Source organism: Echeneis naucrates, chromosome 7 (genome assembly GCF_900963305.1).
Source record: "Echeneis naucrates chromosome 7, fEcheNa1.1, whole genome shotgun sequence".
NCBI classification, from domain to species: domain Eukaryota; kingdom Metazoa; phylum Chordata; class Actinopteri; order Carangiformes; family Echeneidae; genus Echeneis; species Echeneis naucrates.
The window spans coordinates 12,389,488-12,409,402 of record NC_042517.1 but is presented as its reverse complement, the minus strand read 5'-3'; the positions used below and the strand labels follow the sequence as shown (position 1 = coordinate 12,409,402).

Sequence of the window (19,915 nt, the reverse complement as noted above, 5' to 3'; positions counted from 1 at the left end):
TGTCATTTTCTTATTCATTTGTCAGAAATTATTGTATGCTTGGTTATTGTGTGTGCAGTTCACCTTTTGTCCACTAGAGTGCCCCAAAAAGCCAGAAGTAGATTTTTTTTTAATGGAGTTAAGAGAGAATTTCACACTTCAAATCACACAAACAAATCTGTTTTTTTAGTGTATTGCTTCAGACAGATGGTAAGAAATCATCTGAGATTGAACAGCATACTGAAGGCACAAATTTATAAGTTCCCCTGATGCAATTAAAGTGCCCAAGTCTCAGAGTGACCAAGTACAGGGATACTGACAGGGGAGAATAAAATTACGCATGGCAGAAAGGAAGGGTTTACAAAAAAATAAGGAAAACAATAGCAGAAGAGGACTTACTTGACAAATGGGGAATGTAGCAGGCCAGCAGCTTAGCTCGCTTCTTCTCATAGCCTTTCTGTGTGATGTCACCTTGGAGAGAAGACAACAACACCACACTGTTATGTTAGTCATAAATGTCACACAAACAACAGACAACTGCACACACATTAACCACATGATGTGCACACTGACACACACACACAGACCATGCTTTAGCTAATACATTTGGGGTTGAGTCATAAAAATAATCCTCTTTAAACCAAATCTACTGAATTCCACATGTTGACGGCTCAGTCCATTTACAACAAGGTAAGGCGATAACACCATTGTTTGGCCTTACATTAGCTCTGGTGAACAAACATGATGTGTGCACAAAAACCTCCTCCTGGCTACAAAACCCAAATAAGATTACGACAACTAGTAGATAACCACACCAGGCAGACAACAATGGCAAAAACTGAAGGCTATCAGAACAGTTGGGATAGCAAGCAGAGCAAAGAGGAAGCCATGTGAGCCAGTTTCACATGGGACTTTACCATTTATCTCCTCCGCCTCCCCCTCTTTTCCCCCCACTGCTCTCCCAGCACCACCCCTTCCTCATTTGCCCTTGGATTTGCAGGACTTCCACCACTACCAGAGTTAGCTGGAGACAACAGAGGCAGGACAAAGGCCACTTGACTAGGACTCCAAAACACATGGTTTGCTTGTGCAGCAAACATGCGTGCTAGACACACCCTATCCAGTTAACTAACATATACACACTCCCCTTGAACACAAACAATCCCACTCCTTCAATCACCCACAGTCACAGTTATTCCCCATCCTCTCTGACCTGTGATAACACTATATGCGCTGTCAAGTGCAAGGAGCCACCAGGCAGCTCTGTTTAAATCTCCTGACACCTCCTTCATATTCAGCAGTTACAATGAGGGGACTCTCACTAAACCTTGCTAGAGGAGAAATGGGAGAAATAAAAAAGATAACAGAGGCTGATTTTGGACATTGGAGTAAGAGCGAAAGTTGGTAAGAGAGGTTTAGGAAGGACAAAACATGGCAAGACTATCTGGTGGAAGTGGTTATCGCAGACATGTACAGTTTGTGTTTGTGTATGCAACAACAATTAAAAGAAAATGTGGATAAAGAGGGGCAGCCATAGCTCAACAAACCATTTTCGCGGGTGGTGGGATGGATTAGCCAGCAATGGGTGGGGACTCCCATGTGTTTAGTGTCTTAAAGCTTTCTCACATTCTGGTCAGTACCCACTGGTGTGGGGTGTTTGCCTATATAAATAATGGGTTCCCCTTTAGAAAAGTGTATGTAGATTACTAGTATGTGTTGCTGAATTTTACTTGTGGCCCTTCCCATGCATGAGACTCTGGAGGTTTCACAATAATGTGAAATCATGAGAAACGAGGGGGAGCGGGGGGGTTGAGGGAGTTCACTACATTTGCGGTGAAAAAGTCAGCAAAACAAAGTCAGATAGTTTTGGAGTGATTGAGCGCTGTGTGCTTTGCCATCCCTCAAACGGGGTGGCCAATATTCAGATCTGACTTCAGGCCTGGGTGCACACGCTGGCTCAAAATCTATGCCAGATAAAAAACACAAACAAATGCGTGCTGCAGCCCCCTTTTTTTGTTTCTCCTTTCCTAGAAGGCACGCCATAGGCCTTGTTTATATAGAGGCAAATGCTCATAGACAGAAGTACAAGCACAGCAATCAACAGCTAATTGATTGTAGTGGACTGGAGTATCGTTGTTGGAGACAGGCTCCTGTCAAGCCCAGTCCTGGTGCCCAAGTGGGGCCGGAGAAGGAGGGAGGAAGGGAGGGATGGGGGTCATTAATACAGACAGAGCAGAGTCTGTATTGGTGTGGGACATAACAACAGGCGCAGGCTGGCACGACCACACTGTCTCTGGTGCTGGCAGTGGGCAGTAAACACTGATGGGCTCCGGGCTGAACGAGTGACTGTGACAGCTGCTTCAAAACAGAGGAAAAGCTGTATGTTTAGAGAGCAAGAATGTGGTATTTTGAGTGTGAGCAGGAGAAAAACAGTACACTAACTGTGTGTGTGTAATCTGAGGTCAGGGGACAGGATATGAGCGCTACCCCACCCTGTGCGTGCGCTGCCAAAATCGTCTCCCAGTGTCCGTCTAGAGAAAGAGGAATGTGCTGATTGGAGTGGACCATACTAACAGAGACAGCCAACTGGCCAGGAGAGTGAGCTCACTGGCCAAAAACTCCCCTGAGGTACAGGAAGTAAATGTGAACTGTGTGTATACACAGCTGGTGCAGGTTAAAGGGCGCCGCAGTACACAGAGGAATGGATGCTGAGTTAGCCCTGAGCGAGAGTGGCATTACAAGCCTGCTCTGTCAGATGTGTGTCAGTGTGTCAAACCAGGACCGGGCGTGTTTTTTTTTTTTTTTTTTGGTGCAGGCACACTCTGCTGCCCAACATACCGTGGTCCAGCTGAGGTGTTTAATTGAACACATGTATAGAAATGTTTCTTAGATGCAATATAAGTTACAGATATCATCAGATTTTTTTATTGGCATCATAACCCCCCTAATTCCCCAGTGTGCACTTGGGGAATGTAGTTTAAACAAGCTTGCCCATGTGGCTGTTTCAGAGCTTGACGAAGAAGATACTGAGTGTCTGATTCTTTCCTTAAACTGGTGCTGTTGACTTATGACTTCAGGACAATTCAGACAGAGTAACAGCACTCTCAAACGGCATGAAAACATACGCACAAATCAGACACTCCTCTTTACATCAATAGCTATCACGATCTTAAGTGCATTCTGATGTAAAGGGGTTTACAGTCGAGGTGATGCAATCATCAGTCATTAACCCTCCTAAACCAATCGCCTCACCAGAGGCAAATTAGCACAACCACACTTCAAATTACTGTAACCTCGCGAATGTTTGTTCTATTAGTCATCGTGGTAATATTGAAGGATATTGAACAGATATTGAAGGTTGGCAAAAGCACTTACTCACATGACAATTTTTGGCCCTTTTATGGTTAAAATAAGCAAAAGGTCCAGGTGGAAAATTTGAATCTTATGATGACAACTTCAGTTTCCATCTGCGCTGCCATTCTTTGATCTGATCTGGCACATTACAGTCTTGACATCTATTCTTCACTAAGTTCAAAAGCAGTTTTACAGTTTATTGTATTTTAAGTTTAGTTCTGAGCTTTTTTTTAGGTCACAATAGGAATTAGCTGGATCCTTTTTTCGTCTTCTTTTTTTAAGGTGAACTGAGAATTCACACGCTTAGGGTTAGTCCTACTGCTAGTTCAGTTCTATAGGGTATTCACACTAAAGCTATGTTTAGTTCCCCATAATTATGTTTCAGTTCACTTAAATTAGTGCCAACAGCACTAATTTGTTTGATGTTTGATGTTTAAAGTGGTGGATCTATAATGTAAGTGGTGGTGACGATGAAATACGATTCTGTCAACATCCATTCAGGACCGAAACCTTCCTTTAGGTTTGGTTATGATATTCAGATTAAAACATATATTTCAAGATTCCTGTTTGTTGAGGCTTGTTCTTGTTGTACCACCTGACTCACTGACTGCAGCAGAGTCTTGGGTTACTATGAACAATAGACAGTGTCTGGTTTTTTAAACAAAAGAAGAACATGAACACCCATCAGTGGAGAATAAATGATGAGTAATAAATGGTCTCACAGCAACACACAGTTGAAGAACCAAAAGTAGGAAAGGCTTAAGTTATGGAAGGAAGGCAAAAACACACAAACATTTTTGACATAGTTAAATCAATGCAATTCAAATTCAAATTCAACATTATGAGCAAGCAATTTGATTTAAGAAGCCTCTATCAGAAAACAACACAAGGGAATATAGATAAGACTTTAGCAGCAAAGCCAATGTGCTCATCAGCTATTCTTCAAATCCAAGCAACACCTGCTGCCAACTTTCACACTGTGACAGTCCTTTTTCTTCTTAACTGATATTAAAGGATTCATGAAAACTGCTTGCAGTTTTGTAAAATGCTCCACATTGCCTGAAATACTTAGTAAAGGACTTTCATGCAAACATTTCCACTCGTCTTCTGTCAGAGAGCATTTTCTTGAGTGAAACTCCCCTTGGCAGTTTCAAAAAAGAAAGCCAGCAAGTCTGAAAGTCCCTCCAGCTGTTTTTGAGTACAGAGGAAGCACCCTGGGTTACAGATGAAGATGGCAGTCTATGAACAAGTTTCTAACCAGCGACTCAAGGACCAAAGCAAGAAAAGATAGGACTGAAAATCCACTAAAACAAAATCAAAGTTTCCAGAGGTCACTGCTGGGTTTTCATTTTATATTATATCATTTTATAAGAATGAGCTACTGATAGATGATAACAGACAGGGCAGAGTCTGGACTAACAGTTCATTTCCATCCATCCAGCAACCTAGACCCAGACTGTCAAGACACATGCACTCATAAGAAAAATCAGATTAAAGCCAGTAGTAGCTGTCGGTACGTTAAAGTGCAAAAGGTACAGGATTTATGTTGTGTTTTTGTGTAAAGGGGTTACTCAGGGGTTTAGGAGTCAGCTGATTAGCCTCGCAGCACCCAGTATCTTACAGTAAGAAGACAAAGGTGATGTATAAACATGCTTTGTCCATTTTCATGTTTAACACACAAGAGGCAGTGAGTCACTTTTTCACTTCTTTATCCTTTTCATCGCATCATATCTAGAACCTTTCCAGTTTGCAGCCACATATTTAGGCCCCCCAGCTGAAAGAGCTCCTATAATTACTGTGGGCAGGTTCACCCAGAAAGAAGTAACATAAGAGCTTTTGTCACTCAGTTTCCTCTTGCGTCACAGTTTCAGTTCCTCTCCTTGCATTTGCACACAGGTACGTACACATCATGTGTCATTGTACAGACATACACAATGAGGATGTCTTTTAAGATTTCACAGATTGTTGTAAATTAAGCCTTCCTTTCACAGTAAGACAGCCCGGCATTCACATCCCTGGCTCTGCCCTAATCTGTAGAGATTACATTTGACCAAATAGATTACATCATTCCATCTGGACATTTGTGTGCACTTGTTAAAAGGATAGATGAACTAAAAGAATGTCTGGGCAGGGACTGGCATCCAAGTCTGAAATGTAGGATCGTGTTCTAACCTTATGAAGTCACGGTCGGGCTCTTGGCCAGTGATACTGGTTTGATCTGCACATTGCTGTTTTTGTTTATCAGTAGTTTACTGTCTGTGACAAATGTGATGCTAACACACAGCACTGTTACAACTCAGTCTCTTGAGAAACCAATACCAACAAAAGATATCACCTCTTTCAAATGGTCTTGGTGAGAAAATGGCAGCAAGGACACACAGCACTACCACAAAGAGAAATGCACACAAACAACCACAGAGCACACATTTACATGTAAATAAAAATAAACAAAGGGGCAGAGAGAAGAGGAACTAACATCACCCACAGAATCTTATTTATGGAGACTAAAAGCGAAACACAAAAACAACAGGCCGGCTGTGCTAAGAACATGGGTAAAATGCATTTGGCAGGAAATGCAAATGAAAATCTGACACAACACCACAAACCCATTTCACAGCACCTCGTCATTAGCTGAAGTAGATGTTAGGATCTTATCACCACAGAGCACTATGGATGGAAGCTAACAAGAGAAAAAACAAATATCTTTATTCTTATTTTGCATGATTAATTATATTTTTCAGCACAATGCAGACAACCTCAGCTCAAACTATTTATCTATAATCAGTCTGTGATGAACCTTTTTGATCATTGCTGAATTTATTCTTTTTTTTTTTTAAAGAAGCAAAAAGGCTCAGGATTTTCTGCCTCTCTATGTGACAGCAAATGAAATATCTCCAGGTCTGACAGTCTTGACCCAGAAAGAAATTGGTAGTGACGATGGTAATGGAAATCTTCAAAGAACACAGTTTTAATAAAAGTGGTCTTGATCAGACTGTCCACACAGGCTTATCCTTTTTCTTCTAAGCAGAATTTACATGAAACATTTACGTATGTAATGTACCTTATAGACCTTTTCAAGCATATTGACAGAAATACAGTGGAAATCACCAGTCACTGTGAGGTTGGTTGAGATATTTGGCTTGGTAATGAAGACCCTGAGGACTGTGTGGGTTTCTACAGGTGCTTTTTCTTAGAGTGAGCAGCTGAATCACAGATATTAAATATCACAAGCTATTTGTTCTTACTCTGGAGGTATTTTTCTTCTTGACTGGGTTGTGATTCAAACATTTGCACAAAGACCTCCCACTTCAAGGGCCAGTGTTTTCCACTGCAAAACAAGGCCTACAATTCCTCAGGGACCCATTGAGTCCATGTGGGGGTTTTCAGGCGGACAGGGAGGATGACGCTCTATCTGGATGGTCGAACAAATCTGCTGCCAGCCGAGAAAAAAGGCTGGGGGTCGTGTAATTTGTCTTGACAGAATCAACATAGGAAAAAGACGTTCACTTTGGTCTTTGGTCTAACAAAGAGCATTACAAAAGTGAATGTGAGAGTCTAAAACTACAAGAAGTAAGGGGGAAACTGATACACTAAAATGCATTCACTTCATTCAAGAGTTTCCTGAATGAGAGGCATAATACCTCAGCTGTGCCTCTGCAAAACCTTACAAAGACCATACCTAAAAATGCAGCGCATACATATTCACATACACGCCCACCAACACATCACCACGCAGGCCAATTCATCCCTGCCTGACTCAAGCACCTAATCATTTCATCAAATCAGACCTTCCTGTACAGGAAAAAAACACTTCGGTTCAATTGTGTTGGCCGTACTCAGATCAAAATTTAGATTATGAACAGTGAGTTACAATTCATTTTAGAGGCAAAATCAGACTGGACAGAGTGGAGGAGTTATTTTTTCCCCCTTAAAAAAATATAAACTGAAAGTTCTGTCCAAGCTTTGAAAGCATCCATATTGCCTGAGTGCAGAGGAAGTACTGCTCTACTTCCCCCATCAGTTCTATTACATTGTGCACTTCTTATTGATGGAGACAGAACAGGCTGTGTGATACAGCAGAGATCTGAGCTGGGGACAATTGCTGCACACTGTTTGTTTCTACTTTTGTCTCAGTGAAAAAGATGCACACATTTGCTGACCTAACGGTCTATAATATCAGCTAGAAAGATATTTATTTATTTAAAAAAAATAAATAAATAATAAAAAAAAATCTGGTCTAATTCATTCCTAAATTTAAGCTGTACTTGCTTTTGACCATAATCTGACATGGTCCTATCCCCAAAGCTATTAATATACTTTCACACCAATTTAAGTCCCTGTGGCTTTTAAAGTGAGAAACAGGCATGTTGTGCAAACTTGGCAATGACCAGCTGTTTCACTGATAACTCAGAGAACATTACTTCATCAGATAAGACTTGTGAACAACTGTACGTGGTTGCTTCATGAGTCAGAGTAGCACAAGTGGGTTGACTGTTGGTCACTGGTTATGCTTATCTAAAGCACAACACCAAAGACAAGCTGCATTGATGCAACACTACCAACACATGGCAGATTTGCAATTGCAAAAACTATTCACACTGGATGAAAGATGGTTGTGGTTGTGATTACACCAAAAAATGTCTTTTGTATACTGCATGCCAAAATGAAAAACCTGGACAGCTGCTGACAAAGCTCAGTGGTTAAACCAAATAATTTAATTAACAATAGCTACATTTCATTTCACCTCTTCACATCCAGAGCACAAAATCTAAACGGAGAGATGCTGTGTATTCTCAGTGTGGAACAGGCATAGGATAGTTTCCCTCCACAAACAGACCACTTCTGTTATTCCTTGCTCCCCAACAGTTTGCACATTTCAAATCATTAGTTATGATAGTTATGTTGCTGTGTGACAGATTGGGTTCAATATAAGTCAAGCTTTATATTTGGGAAACTATCCAACTTGGATTAAACTCATCAAGAGGAAAATTAAGATACAGACCAGTCTATGACTTTGCTGTTAAACCAGTGACTGGTATTGTGTTCTCTATTGTACAATCTCTTTAATCTGCAGGTTTTAAAAAATCCACAGGGGAAAAAACAAAGGAAAATAAAATACAGTGCTGAGAGAGGAATAAATGTGATTATTGCACTGTCATCAGCCATCACCATGATAGCTATTACATTAAAACCCCTGTGTTTTTTCTTCCGGTCAAAATATCAGCAGTTTAAAAAGTACAGTCTCATAGTATAAACTGACATGTGTGAGCACTTTTGTCACTGCCTCGTCGAGCTCTTATAATTTAACAATGAAGGGTAACTGACTTAATTCAGCACATTGTAAAGAATAGAAAAAGACTGGATCTGCGTTTAGAAAAAGGCATCCTGGTCGGCAAACTGCATAACAATGCAGTTTTCAGCCTTGCTGAGTAACCAGAGTGTGTTGAGCCGCTTGGGGATTCAAGTTTCGATGGTACTGGTGTGGAGATACAGCGGACAGACCTGATCTGAGCTTCACTAAGCCTTGGACATCAACTGAACTGTCAGGTCCACAAGGCAACAAAGCTTCAAACACGGGTCATGTAAACTGAGATTCTCTTCACAACTAATGATGTTCCTTGTCTCTCTGTCTTATTGCTCATAGATGGTGGGTTTAAAAAAACGATACTAATGTAGAAAAAGGAATATTAGCCAGTCACTGATTCATTTCATCAATAACAAACTCATAACAAGCCATGAGTGTCCTTGTGAAACCCTCACACACATCTTGGGTGTTGAGTGTGCAGCTGACATTGAAACCACACAGGCCTCATTGCCTACGTTCCACTCCCTGGACAGCTCAAAGTCCTGACCTCTCACCACCCACTGCTCATAGTCATTAAACAGCCTGTCATCAGGATGGGAATCTATGTCTACGCTGAAAATGATGGCTCTGAAGCTGTCGGGATGTGTAGCAATGTATAACAATGTACAACACTAGTAGAAACAAATATCTGTTCAAATCTAAAACAAGCAAACCTTTGTGTCAGTGGAACAGAAGGTTTAATGTCAAGGGGTAAAGGCAATGAGATTTTAGCAACCAGTTACTCATTTTAACACAAGCAGGTATGTGATTAGGAGACTGTGTAGCGACAGAAGGAGAGAACCGACAGTGCAGCAATTAACTCTGGTATGATCCTGCTGATTATTTCATTCAGTGTGGGCATAAAATTATTTAAGTTTTCTCACAGATGTATAATGAAAAACAGAATACAAGACAATTGTATTCAATTTACTATAACATAGGGCTCTAACAACCCATATATTTTCCTACGTTTGGCAATTAAGTAGCATAAAAACAAAACATCTTATTTAGTCCGACAAAGTCATCTTGGAACAGCTCACTGAAGTTAATGGCTTGTGATATTGTCTACCAAAGGTGTGTCAAGATTCATTTGGCAACAAGCATGTGCATAGTCTGAGTCTCAAGGGAAAGTTTAGCTGGATAATCTTGGGATATAACTTTAACTCTTGGTGGCTGTTTCACCGCAGTCACAGCCAATTCATTTATATAAAATCCACACAACAGTCATCAATGTGTCATCACTGCCAGGGCCTCCTACTGATAGGAGTGTGAGAAATACTGCACACACATACTGGCACAATTTGCTCCTCAGACCATTTAAACACAGTCTTGTTTGATGCTAACACTACACAAACTGGTCTGATACCCTTAAGAAGAGCCATAACAACACAGATTGCACTAAGAGCAAACAACCAGCAATCTTCAGGAAATGACTAATACCAACCTGGCCCATGACTACAGCTGTGACTCTATCTTGGGCCAGTGTTTCCCTTCAAAGCAATAAACATACGAGTTTTCACCTGCTTAGAGGCCAGTGTTACCAGCAGTCATGGATTAAGATGTTGAAGGCACACCCAGCCTGTGTTTTCATGGCCTTTGTTTTACTTCTTTCTCCTGGGAGCTGAAGTATAGGGGTCCAAGACTGCAAGCCAAGCACTAGCACAATGTGCTCTGAGGGGCCAAGAGGGGAGATACACATCAGCTTGTTCAGGGGTTTCCTGAGGACTTTTACTTAGTGGGAATTTTTGATAATCCTTTGGCCCCGTACAGGCATTATGTATAGACCTGTTCAAAATCATGGCACAAGTCTAAAAGAGAAAACAAAAACAGAGTGACTGACAGAGAAGTGATATACCTTTATGAAACTTCAAAACTCTTCAAAAGGCCGTTTAGATCAGCTGAAGAGGCCAGATGAAAGACAGGCAGAGAGAGGGAGGGAGGGAAACGACAAGCAGCACAATTAACAGACAGCCGGACAGACTCCTGCTTCGGTTAATTTCAGATGAAACTGGGATTAGAGCAAAAATGTAATCCACTCGGGTTTATCTAAACAGTAACACATCTACCAACATACAAGGGCATCACACCAAACTAGAGTTTGGTGGAAAAGAAATAATTTAGCTGGAAAATTTCCTCAAATTTTGAGTGCCGAGGCAGGCTGTTGCAGGATGTTAGCATGTCAGTGTGATCCAGACTTTGACAGAAGTCTCAGTTTAACAGTTGATGAGCAGCTCTCATAACAGAGGGGTTTGTCATTAAATCATCGCTCCACCTGTGGCTCTCCCCTTAAAAAGGAAGGGTTGCTATGGTGACCTCTGAGATTACCATGACAACTACCCCAGAGCAGAGGAAGCGAGCTGAAGACGAGACAATTTTTGGCTCAGCAGACCTCTGAAACCAAGGCTATTTTTGTCAAGACGGTATCTCCTACAAAAAAAAAATATATACATTGATTGTTTATTTAGACTTCTGTCAACATTTTGAAGTTTGAATTAAGTGTGTAGCTCAAAGTATTAAGGAGTAGTAGAGGCGCTAAAAAGCCTAATTCTTATGTTTTTTCATCCCCTCTCATTCACTTTATTTTCATTATTCTTGATCGTCAGGCGAGTTAGCTGGACATAAAATAGAGTAAGATCATGGTCAGTTAACCAGTTAGTCACTATGGGCAGGTGCTGGGGAATAAAGCACCTAAACAGTAACACATCTACCAACATACAAGTGCATCACACCAAAATAACCCTTAGCTGGAAAATTTCCTCAAATTTTGAGTGCCAGGGCAGGCGAGGCAGGCTGTTGCTAATGAAGCTTTCTTAAAATTGCTGAATCAGCTTTTGTTGACAATCCCTCGTGATTGTTCTTATTTTCCTACCTCTCTTCCCATCCAGTCAACTCTCAACTAAGATGCTTTTATTGATAATTTAGCATGCCAGTCCAAATCCCCAAACATAAAGACCTGGAACCCAACAACTAGCTAAAGATGGACAGGAGAAGTTGTGAATTTGGTAGTTTTGAGCTTCACATATCTTCAGTGCTTCCCTCAAACAGTGGGATACAAACTACTCAGTCGCTGAGATGAAGGACCTGTGTTCATTTTGTGGTCACCAAGAAAGAAAATTACTCTGAAAGTTAAAAAGGTCTAACTTGGTCAGCAAAGATGATGAGTATACACAATGTATAGTTGACTTGCTAAAAAGATCTAAAACCACAGTTATGACGCTTCAACAATTAGCACCCCTACAGCAACTTTCTCCATGGGTCAGACAGCAGACCGGTTGGCCTGGGAGGGGCCATTCTCAACAGCCCATGGTATTTCACACACAATCCATGGGTGTAATGGTGACCCACATGTAGCAGCCAACTAGTCAGTTGGTTGGATGTGGAAGTGCCACTGGCTGCTGTCTGCTAGACAGAAACGTTAGGCTCAGTGAAAAAGAAATGCACACAATTAAGACTGACTCTTTGGGACTTGAGAGAGAGGCCTCCACTGCAATAATGGTGGAGCTTTTGTGTCAAAGAGATGCTTGTTTTCTCCTCCTCAGGCATGAAAGTGAATTTGTCTTGCCAGTCAGGTCTATTTATATTCGCAAGAGCATTCTTCAGCATTAGCACAGTCACATGGCCTGCCGGGCAGTGGATATGGACTAGCAATATATTGGAAGGGCTTCACATTAGCTCCCTCTCTGAGAGCATTCCAAAAAAAAAAAAACAAAAAACATTCCTTGAAGTTTATATTTATACTATTGAATTCATCATTCAATGAATGATGAAGCCCATGAAGCATAAATCAAAGTGTGTATTAGTCAGCTCTGTCTGGTGTGCCACACATTGGACCACCGACTAAATGACTTCAGGCCACATAAGCACAGAGAAGGTTGTACGGTCCAACATCACAAGCATGCTGAACCAGTTCCATAGTAGACTTGTTGAGATTAGATGTTGGTCAAGTGTAGAAAGGTGGGTGTTGTGCTGCACAAAGGTCTCATATCACAAAAACCCATTCACTTTTCCCTTATGACGAGTCACAGTTTGCATTGTACCTATTAACTCAGTAAACAGGAGGCAAAAACTGGTTCTCTCACTTTGTGGTGGACAGATGTGCCCTGGAGAAGAAGACACACCCAACTGCTGTGACTCACAGACATACAATGAGACAGAATCCAGACCGAGTTTGTCTGAAAAGCTCTGTTTCAGTCAGTTACATATCAGATTAATAGGGAATTGAATTAAATGTGGATTTTTATTCATACACTGTGGGGAACTTCTCTGCTGTCTTGCCACTCACCACAGGAAGGTCATAGGAAGAGCACAAGGTCAGACACAGTTTCAGCTGCAGAGCTCTGCTCAAGGGCAGAAACACAGATGCTTCAACCCAAATCTTTAAAGCAATCACTACACAGACTGTTCCACTATTTCATGGCCTGTTTGGGCCACCTCAGACTCCCACAGTCCATTATCTCCTTACACTGGGACATGGTAATGATTCAATTCTCATTACAGTAAACTGCATTGGGACTAGGGGAAGCCACAATACTCCAAATCCTCCATTTGATTTCATTTTCAATTTTAAGGTTACAGTTGAATTCTATTCTTGATTTCTTTTTCTTGTGGTGCTTTGAGCACAGATGGCTATGCCAGTTTAAGACTAGTCTAATCTAGTTTTGCATCAATAATTTCATACCATGATAACTTTTAATTTTTAGAATTATGATTTCATAAAATTATCTGCATGGTGTCGTTAATTATATAATCTCCATCAACTGTTTACAACATACCACACTAAGGCCTTATTGTCAATCTTAAATCTTGTATTAGGATTTTATATAACAATATTTTGTTTCACTTGTAAACTAGAAACTTACTTTACATATCTTATATATCAGAAGTTGTCATGGTGTCTTAAGTGGCTGCAGAATCAAGTTAGAGGAGATAATGTTCACTCAAAGAACTTCAACATGTGTCTCCCCCCCCGCCGAGTCCAACTTTGATTTTGAAGCTCAAAATCACAATCTCACTTTAATCCACATCAGATTTACAGTCAAGACACCATTAATTGTGGCAAGCAACATTATGTTATTCTCCGAAAAAAAAGATTGTCTTATTGATGATTTTAAGCAACATGAAACTTTTTAAAAAAATTATTATGAAGGGTTAAGTTTCCGCTGCTATAAATATTCCATCTGTTATCGAGACCTAAATTATTTGAGCTCATATTTATCAGGGGGACATCCTGGCCAGGCTCTCACAGTGATGATGCAATGTCTGTGGACTTATGAGAGAAAATCTACACACCAGGGGGAAAAAAAAAAAAAAAAAAAAAAAAAAAGCCTGAACCCAAAACCTTTTGCTGTGCTGCCCTTGTATGTGACAGCAGAGCACAATAAACTGCATACAATATGTGTATGCACAATAAACTGCATACAATATCGAAATCAATGCTTTGTCTGCCTCACATTTTGCATACTTAACATTTACTTGGGATACTGGGGGAAAACAAGTTCCTTTTAATAAAGATTTCTAGCATGTTTCTCGGCCCAACCATTCATTCAACAAGTTCAGCATCTTTTCTTATGAGAAAGATGTCAATATATCTGGAATGAGTTCAAAAGATTTAAGTTGGCTCTTTCTCCCTATGCATGCCCCAACATCTACCTTAGCAGGATGGAAAAGTCTCACACTCAGTAACCACTCACACCCACGGCCACACCACTCTGTGAGGGTGCCCTGATATTTAATGAGAGCATGTGAATAATTCAGCCTACTACAGGCCTGTGGGAGTAAAAGGGACGGCAGCCATGATCAACTATTCACAGAAACAGTATTATATCACATGCATACAAACATACTGAGTATACACACAAACACACATAAAGGAAGACCTTTGCCAAGAGTACCCAGCCATCTGCTTGGGCCTAAGGCCTTGGCTCTGAGGCTACAAGGAAGATGATTTGTGCCTTTTAGGTGATTTACATAAAACGGACATAGGGATATATGCTACTAAAATATCTATCCATAAAAACAGTCTGATGTGAAAACTCTTCAGATAGCTTGAAGCTCATTGAAATGCGGTGAGGTACACTGGAGAAATCTTCCAACTTGTTCTACTAGTTCAGCTGGGTGATAAATCATTTTTACTTTGCTATGGGGTTTTGTAGTTATACTGCTTGAAAATGCCCATGCTGAATGATCATTGTTCATGTGACCCCATACTGGTTGTTCTGCTCAGTGTGTGTGTGTGTGTGTGTGTGTGTGTGTGTGTGTATATTAAAAAAACTCAATTTATTTTTTTTGGGGGGGAATATAGTATTCTGTCAATTTCAATGAATATTTTTATTCAAAACATGGTCAGTTTTAGTCTGTTCAATATTTTTTCCTGTTTGGCCTGCAACCTAATGTGTGCTATGAGTTTCGGCCCCTCATGTGATTGAGTTTGACACCCCTAGTGTAAACCATCAGTACTCCATTAAAGACAAAATACCACATGTAGTCCTTTTAATTAATTAACAGCACAGAAATGGACATTTGACAACATTGCCTATTCCTTTGCGTAGGACATGTTCATGCCATTTGGACTTTTAAAAGAATATCTGTTATCTGTTAATATCTGTTTATAAGTAACACAAAGAGATTTGTTTTCATTGACATCCTCCCCAGCTGGGAGGAGACTCTCCCTCAAGGATCCATCAGGATTTGTCCTACAAGCTGCCACTGATAACTGGGGTCAGAAGGATGGATGGTTGACAATGAATGGGTCCATTTCAGTGCTGTCATCCTCTGTTAAGGGCCCTCTCCCTTAATACACAAATGCACTCAGTCTGCTTTTGCTATCTGATTAAATATGTGATTGGCCTAGAAAGGAAACAACTGGCAATTCTATGGACTCTGAGTTTCCACATAATGATCAGACATGCAAATACAAACATTTGCACAAATTAAAAACTTTATAAGCTGAATGGGAGGAAATGCCCAACATTTTAAGTAGCATTTCAATGTCAAAACAGCACCCTGGTCTGGACCACCAGCTCCCGATTCACACAAAAAATTCCTCTGTGTGGAATTGTGCTTGGGTCAGCAACATTTGGTGTCTGTATGACACACTTGACAGTCAGGAGAAGTCAAGCTGGTAGTCTAGTATCAGGGAAGAACCAGAGACGACCTTTTACCCCTCACCCTGCTCAGATATTACATGGTGGTTGCGGGTGAACCTCACCCATTAGAAGTGCACACTACACATCATCTTCTCAAGTGTGACCAGTCACAGGCCCCTCCCTTCTCTTCCTATGGAGGCAGTTCATTCCAACGTCCACACAAAGACTGGGTTCAGCTGAATGGCCTAAATGGCAGCAGAGCTCCTGGCCATGGTGGCTCAGACCAGCTGAATGGTCCTCATTGTGTCCCCATGGTCACAGGGGGCTCGCAGAAATGGGTTGTTTTTTAAGAGGCCATTTGGCAGGCCTGTGTTCTTATCCGAGCAACGCAGGAACAGGCATTTTCACTTGATTTAGAAGAAGGCTTGTTGGGAAGTCAGAAAAAGAAAAAAATGCCTCTAAGGTGGGAACATGCCACACGTATCCAGTCATAATGGGACAACAATATCTGAAAGCTGTAATGTCAAACGCATTGCATTGCATTACACAACAATGACTAAACATGGGCAGCAGGATACTGTAATTTTGGTAGTTACTTGTGTTGAACACTTAATGATCTTGACAAATCGGATATTTGCAATTTGAACAAAGCCACAGTTGATGCAGGACAGTCACCAACAGGTAAAAAGTAGAGCCTATCCCTGGTAGATGAATTTCTAGCTCCTGATTGTCTAGTCATATCAGACACTCCTGAATGTTAAGAATAAAACCTTAATAATAAAGTAGCAAGAACTATAACACACTTACTATTTGATTTGCTAGAATAATGCATTGAACTCAGAGGTCGGCTCAGAATAATACCTGCAGATGAACCAACACTAACACTAATTCTCTTTTGAATACATATCTGTATATTTTCCATGCAAAATGTCACGTAGTACAACAGTCAAATGCAAAACCACATTGTCAAGGCATTTTAATCCAATATGTTCATTTTTATGGCTTTACGAAAGTAAATAGTTTGCCCACAAGTGTAAATCAGCCAAAAATATAAAACAATGGCTATCTGCAAGGATGAGGTTACCCTGATTAACACTCAGGATGACTGGATTTACCTCAGCTGGGGTTGTGTGTGTCAGTAGTTGTGGAGCAAGACAGCTGCTCTGGGGGAGGGGTTGATTTGAATAGACCGTGGATGAATGAACGGTCCAAATATGTGTAAAATACAAAATAAATGAACAAATAAATGAATAAATGCAGCGAATACGTAACACCTGACACAGCTCACACACAGGACTGACATTAGTGTAACCCACAGAGAGCATCACAGGTAGGCAAACCTATAATTTCAGTAATGGCAGGTTAGCACAGGTGTACTGAATAAAGCTGTGTACACATTGTGTTGTTGGTCACTGAGCTCACACACTGGCAGTCATTTATAACAGACCACAGATCATGACTGCAGGCCCGGTCATTACATCTCAGCACCACAGTCACAGTGACTCACAGCTTTGGCGAAATGAAACCTTTCTTTCTCAGCTGGAACTCGGACTAATGGAAAAACATAGGTGTGAATGGAAAGGCAGATGATGTGGAGAGATATGTGCGGTGAAGGCAGAGAAAGGGTCAGGCACCGGGAGCCAGACGGCTGCTCTGTCTGTCTGTCAGGGCAGACCGTTAATGGAGGAGATGAGCCGGAGGAACACGTCTTTTAAAAGAAAGCTTCTCGCTTCAAACGAGCCACTTCGGAGATAAAGGAAACAGGAGGATCAGGCTGAAAGGCGTCTGTCTTCCCCACCATGTTGCTTATCGTGCCGGGCTAGCTCGTGTTCCTACATCCTGTTTTAGCGGCAGCCGAGCTAATGTGGCACAGCCCGGCGGGACCGGGGGAGACAAACAGCCGGAGAACTCCTCCTTCAGCCCCCCAACACACGAGACACAGCAGCTAGCTAGCTCCACAATGTCCCCCTCCATCAGCCTCCCTCCTCCCTCTTTACCTTCAGACAGCTCCAGGTCCAACTCCGCCAACTGGTCTCTAACCTCCTTCGGCAGGGCGGACAAATCCGAGCCGCGGTCCGCCATGACTCGGCGGACAAACACGGGAGCAGTGGGGCCGAAAAGACGGCGGGCTGGTGCCGCGGGTGTGTGAGAAACTGATAAATTAAGCGCCCTCTCTCAGGACGTGAAGCAAGCATCAGAGTGGGAGAGACAGTCCATCCGCACGGCTCGCCGCTCCGCCATAATGGGAGAAACTCACCGACGGCGACGCGCGGTCACGTGACTGCGTGTACCTCGCCTGTGCCTGAATTCACCGCATCGTCCTCCCTGCCGAGAATCACGCCGACACCGGTGCTCCCTCTAGCGTCCCGCAGCGGGAAACACACACACACACACACACACACACACAACACTTAGGGAAATAGCGGGTTTAGCGCACACACACACAAAGATGAAATATTGAATGGGTCCACACCCACTCAGGGGACCAGAGGTGTGTCCTCATTCTGCTCGAAGTGAAATCAAATGATTGAAACAGAAGAGTCAAAACCAAACCAAAGAAACACACAATTACTTGACACAACACACACACACACACACACACACACACAAAGTGCAAAGCAATGCAAAGTAAGAAACAGAACCGAATATGATTAGCCATAAAAAATACATCAGAAAAGTGAAATAAACTTTTAGAATGAGCCTGAAAATGAAACATGAAAATGAAAAAAAGAAGTATTGCAGGACACAAAATTTGGACTTAGCAGTTACACAAAAAAGAAAAACTTCTACTTATGTTTGGCAGACTTTATTCTTGCACTGAAAGGAAAATAAAAATTATAATGATGTGATTTTTGCTGGTTGACCAACCAAATCTCTCATGTCTGGAGAATATGATTTAAAAGACCACTTTGTCATATTGTCTTTTCAGTTATATCTACATTACATCAATTTCAAAGCTAGAAAAAGAGAAGATGCACAGGCTGAGAAGGCTAAGTAGTCAGGGGCCCCTTTGACCAGAGCCTCTGTCCAAAGTGGGTGGTTTTCATATAATGTTCAATGGCCACACAGATAGAAACTAGAAAGAAATGCAGAATAACTGCAAAGGGATGTACTGAAACCAAAAAAAAGAAGTTGTTGATGATTTTTGCACCAATAACTGATCTCGTTCAGTGTCTTTTAGTGTCTACTACGATCTGGTGTCCATCAACTCCTGAGGAAAATATGTGGTAGCAGCTTGTGAGTTTTTAGATCTTTGCTTGGTGCAGCAGAAAAAGTGGTGAGAGTGAACTGAAAAGGTACAATTACAACTGAGCAATGAACTCAAACTGAATATTTTTCTAGTATCAATTTATCAACTTATAACTGATTCAATAATTGTTTCAGGGGAGTGTTTAGTACTTTAAGGAAACATGCCTTATATACAAGGACGGTGTCACTACCAACCCTGCTAACCAATAAGGTAATTGCTCCATGGAGGTCCATAAACTTTAAATTTTGCTTTAGGTCATGTAAGGATACATGTGCTGAGAAAGCTGCTTGTAAGTCAAAAAAAGAATGTAAGTATGTTACTTAAGGATCATTGTCAAAAGATTTATGTGATGTCTATGCAGAAACCTTTACAAAAATAACTACACAAATCAAGCTACTCCCTCAACAATTTCCAGCCAATTGAAAATGTCTTCTAAGGAAAACAAGCTTCAAAGTAAATGTGAACATAATGGTATAATTGTAGGCTACTTTGTTAGTCTTGCCATTTCAAAAGTACTTGAGTGCTCAAGAAAAACATCAACGTAAAAGTAGTGCTGAAGCAATAATTGTTGGCAGGTCCAAGCTGTTCAGCACACCCTGCAGTTTCTAAGAAACATTGGATACTAGCACTCAATATGAACTAATTATTTGGTTTTTTTTGTATAATTTATACATTTAAATTCTTAAATTATATCTTTTGTTAATGTTATTTCCAAAGATCAGTGTTAAATAGCTCATTCATTTTCTCCCTCCACATGATCAGGAATAAAAGTGGGAATGAAAAATTGAAACATGTCCAAAAATCCCAATTGATAAATGCACGCCCCAAAAGTCAAATACAGAGGACATGATGTCAGCATCCTTATCAATGGGCATGGCTCTGCTTAAAGTAAAGATGAAGAAT

At 41.1% G+C, this 19,915-nt stretch overlaps 1 protein-coding gene across 5 annotated transcripts in view; it reads right to left on the bottom strand.

The window, feature by feature from the left end:
• The window catches only part of dip2ba (disco-interacting protein 2 homolog Ba), a 37,058-nt gene extending 19,045 nt beyond the window's left edge, over positions 1–18,013 (bottom strand). For all 5 annotated transcript variants that reach the window (XM_029506181.1, XM_029506179.1, XM_029506177.1 and 2 more), the window contains exons 1-2: positions 17,760–18,013; positions 379–450 (exon numbers count right to left, since the gene is read on the bottom strand). In XM_029506181.1, coding sequence (XP_029362041.1) covers positions 379–450; positions 17,760–17,844 — 157 coding nt within the window. In that variant the 5' untranslated portion in view covers positions 17,845–18,013. The remainder of the gene's footprint in view (positions 1–378; positions 451–17,759) is intronic.
• Positions 18,014–19,915: the final 1,902 nt, after the last annotated feature.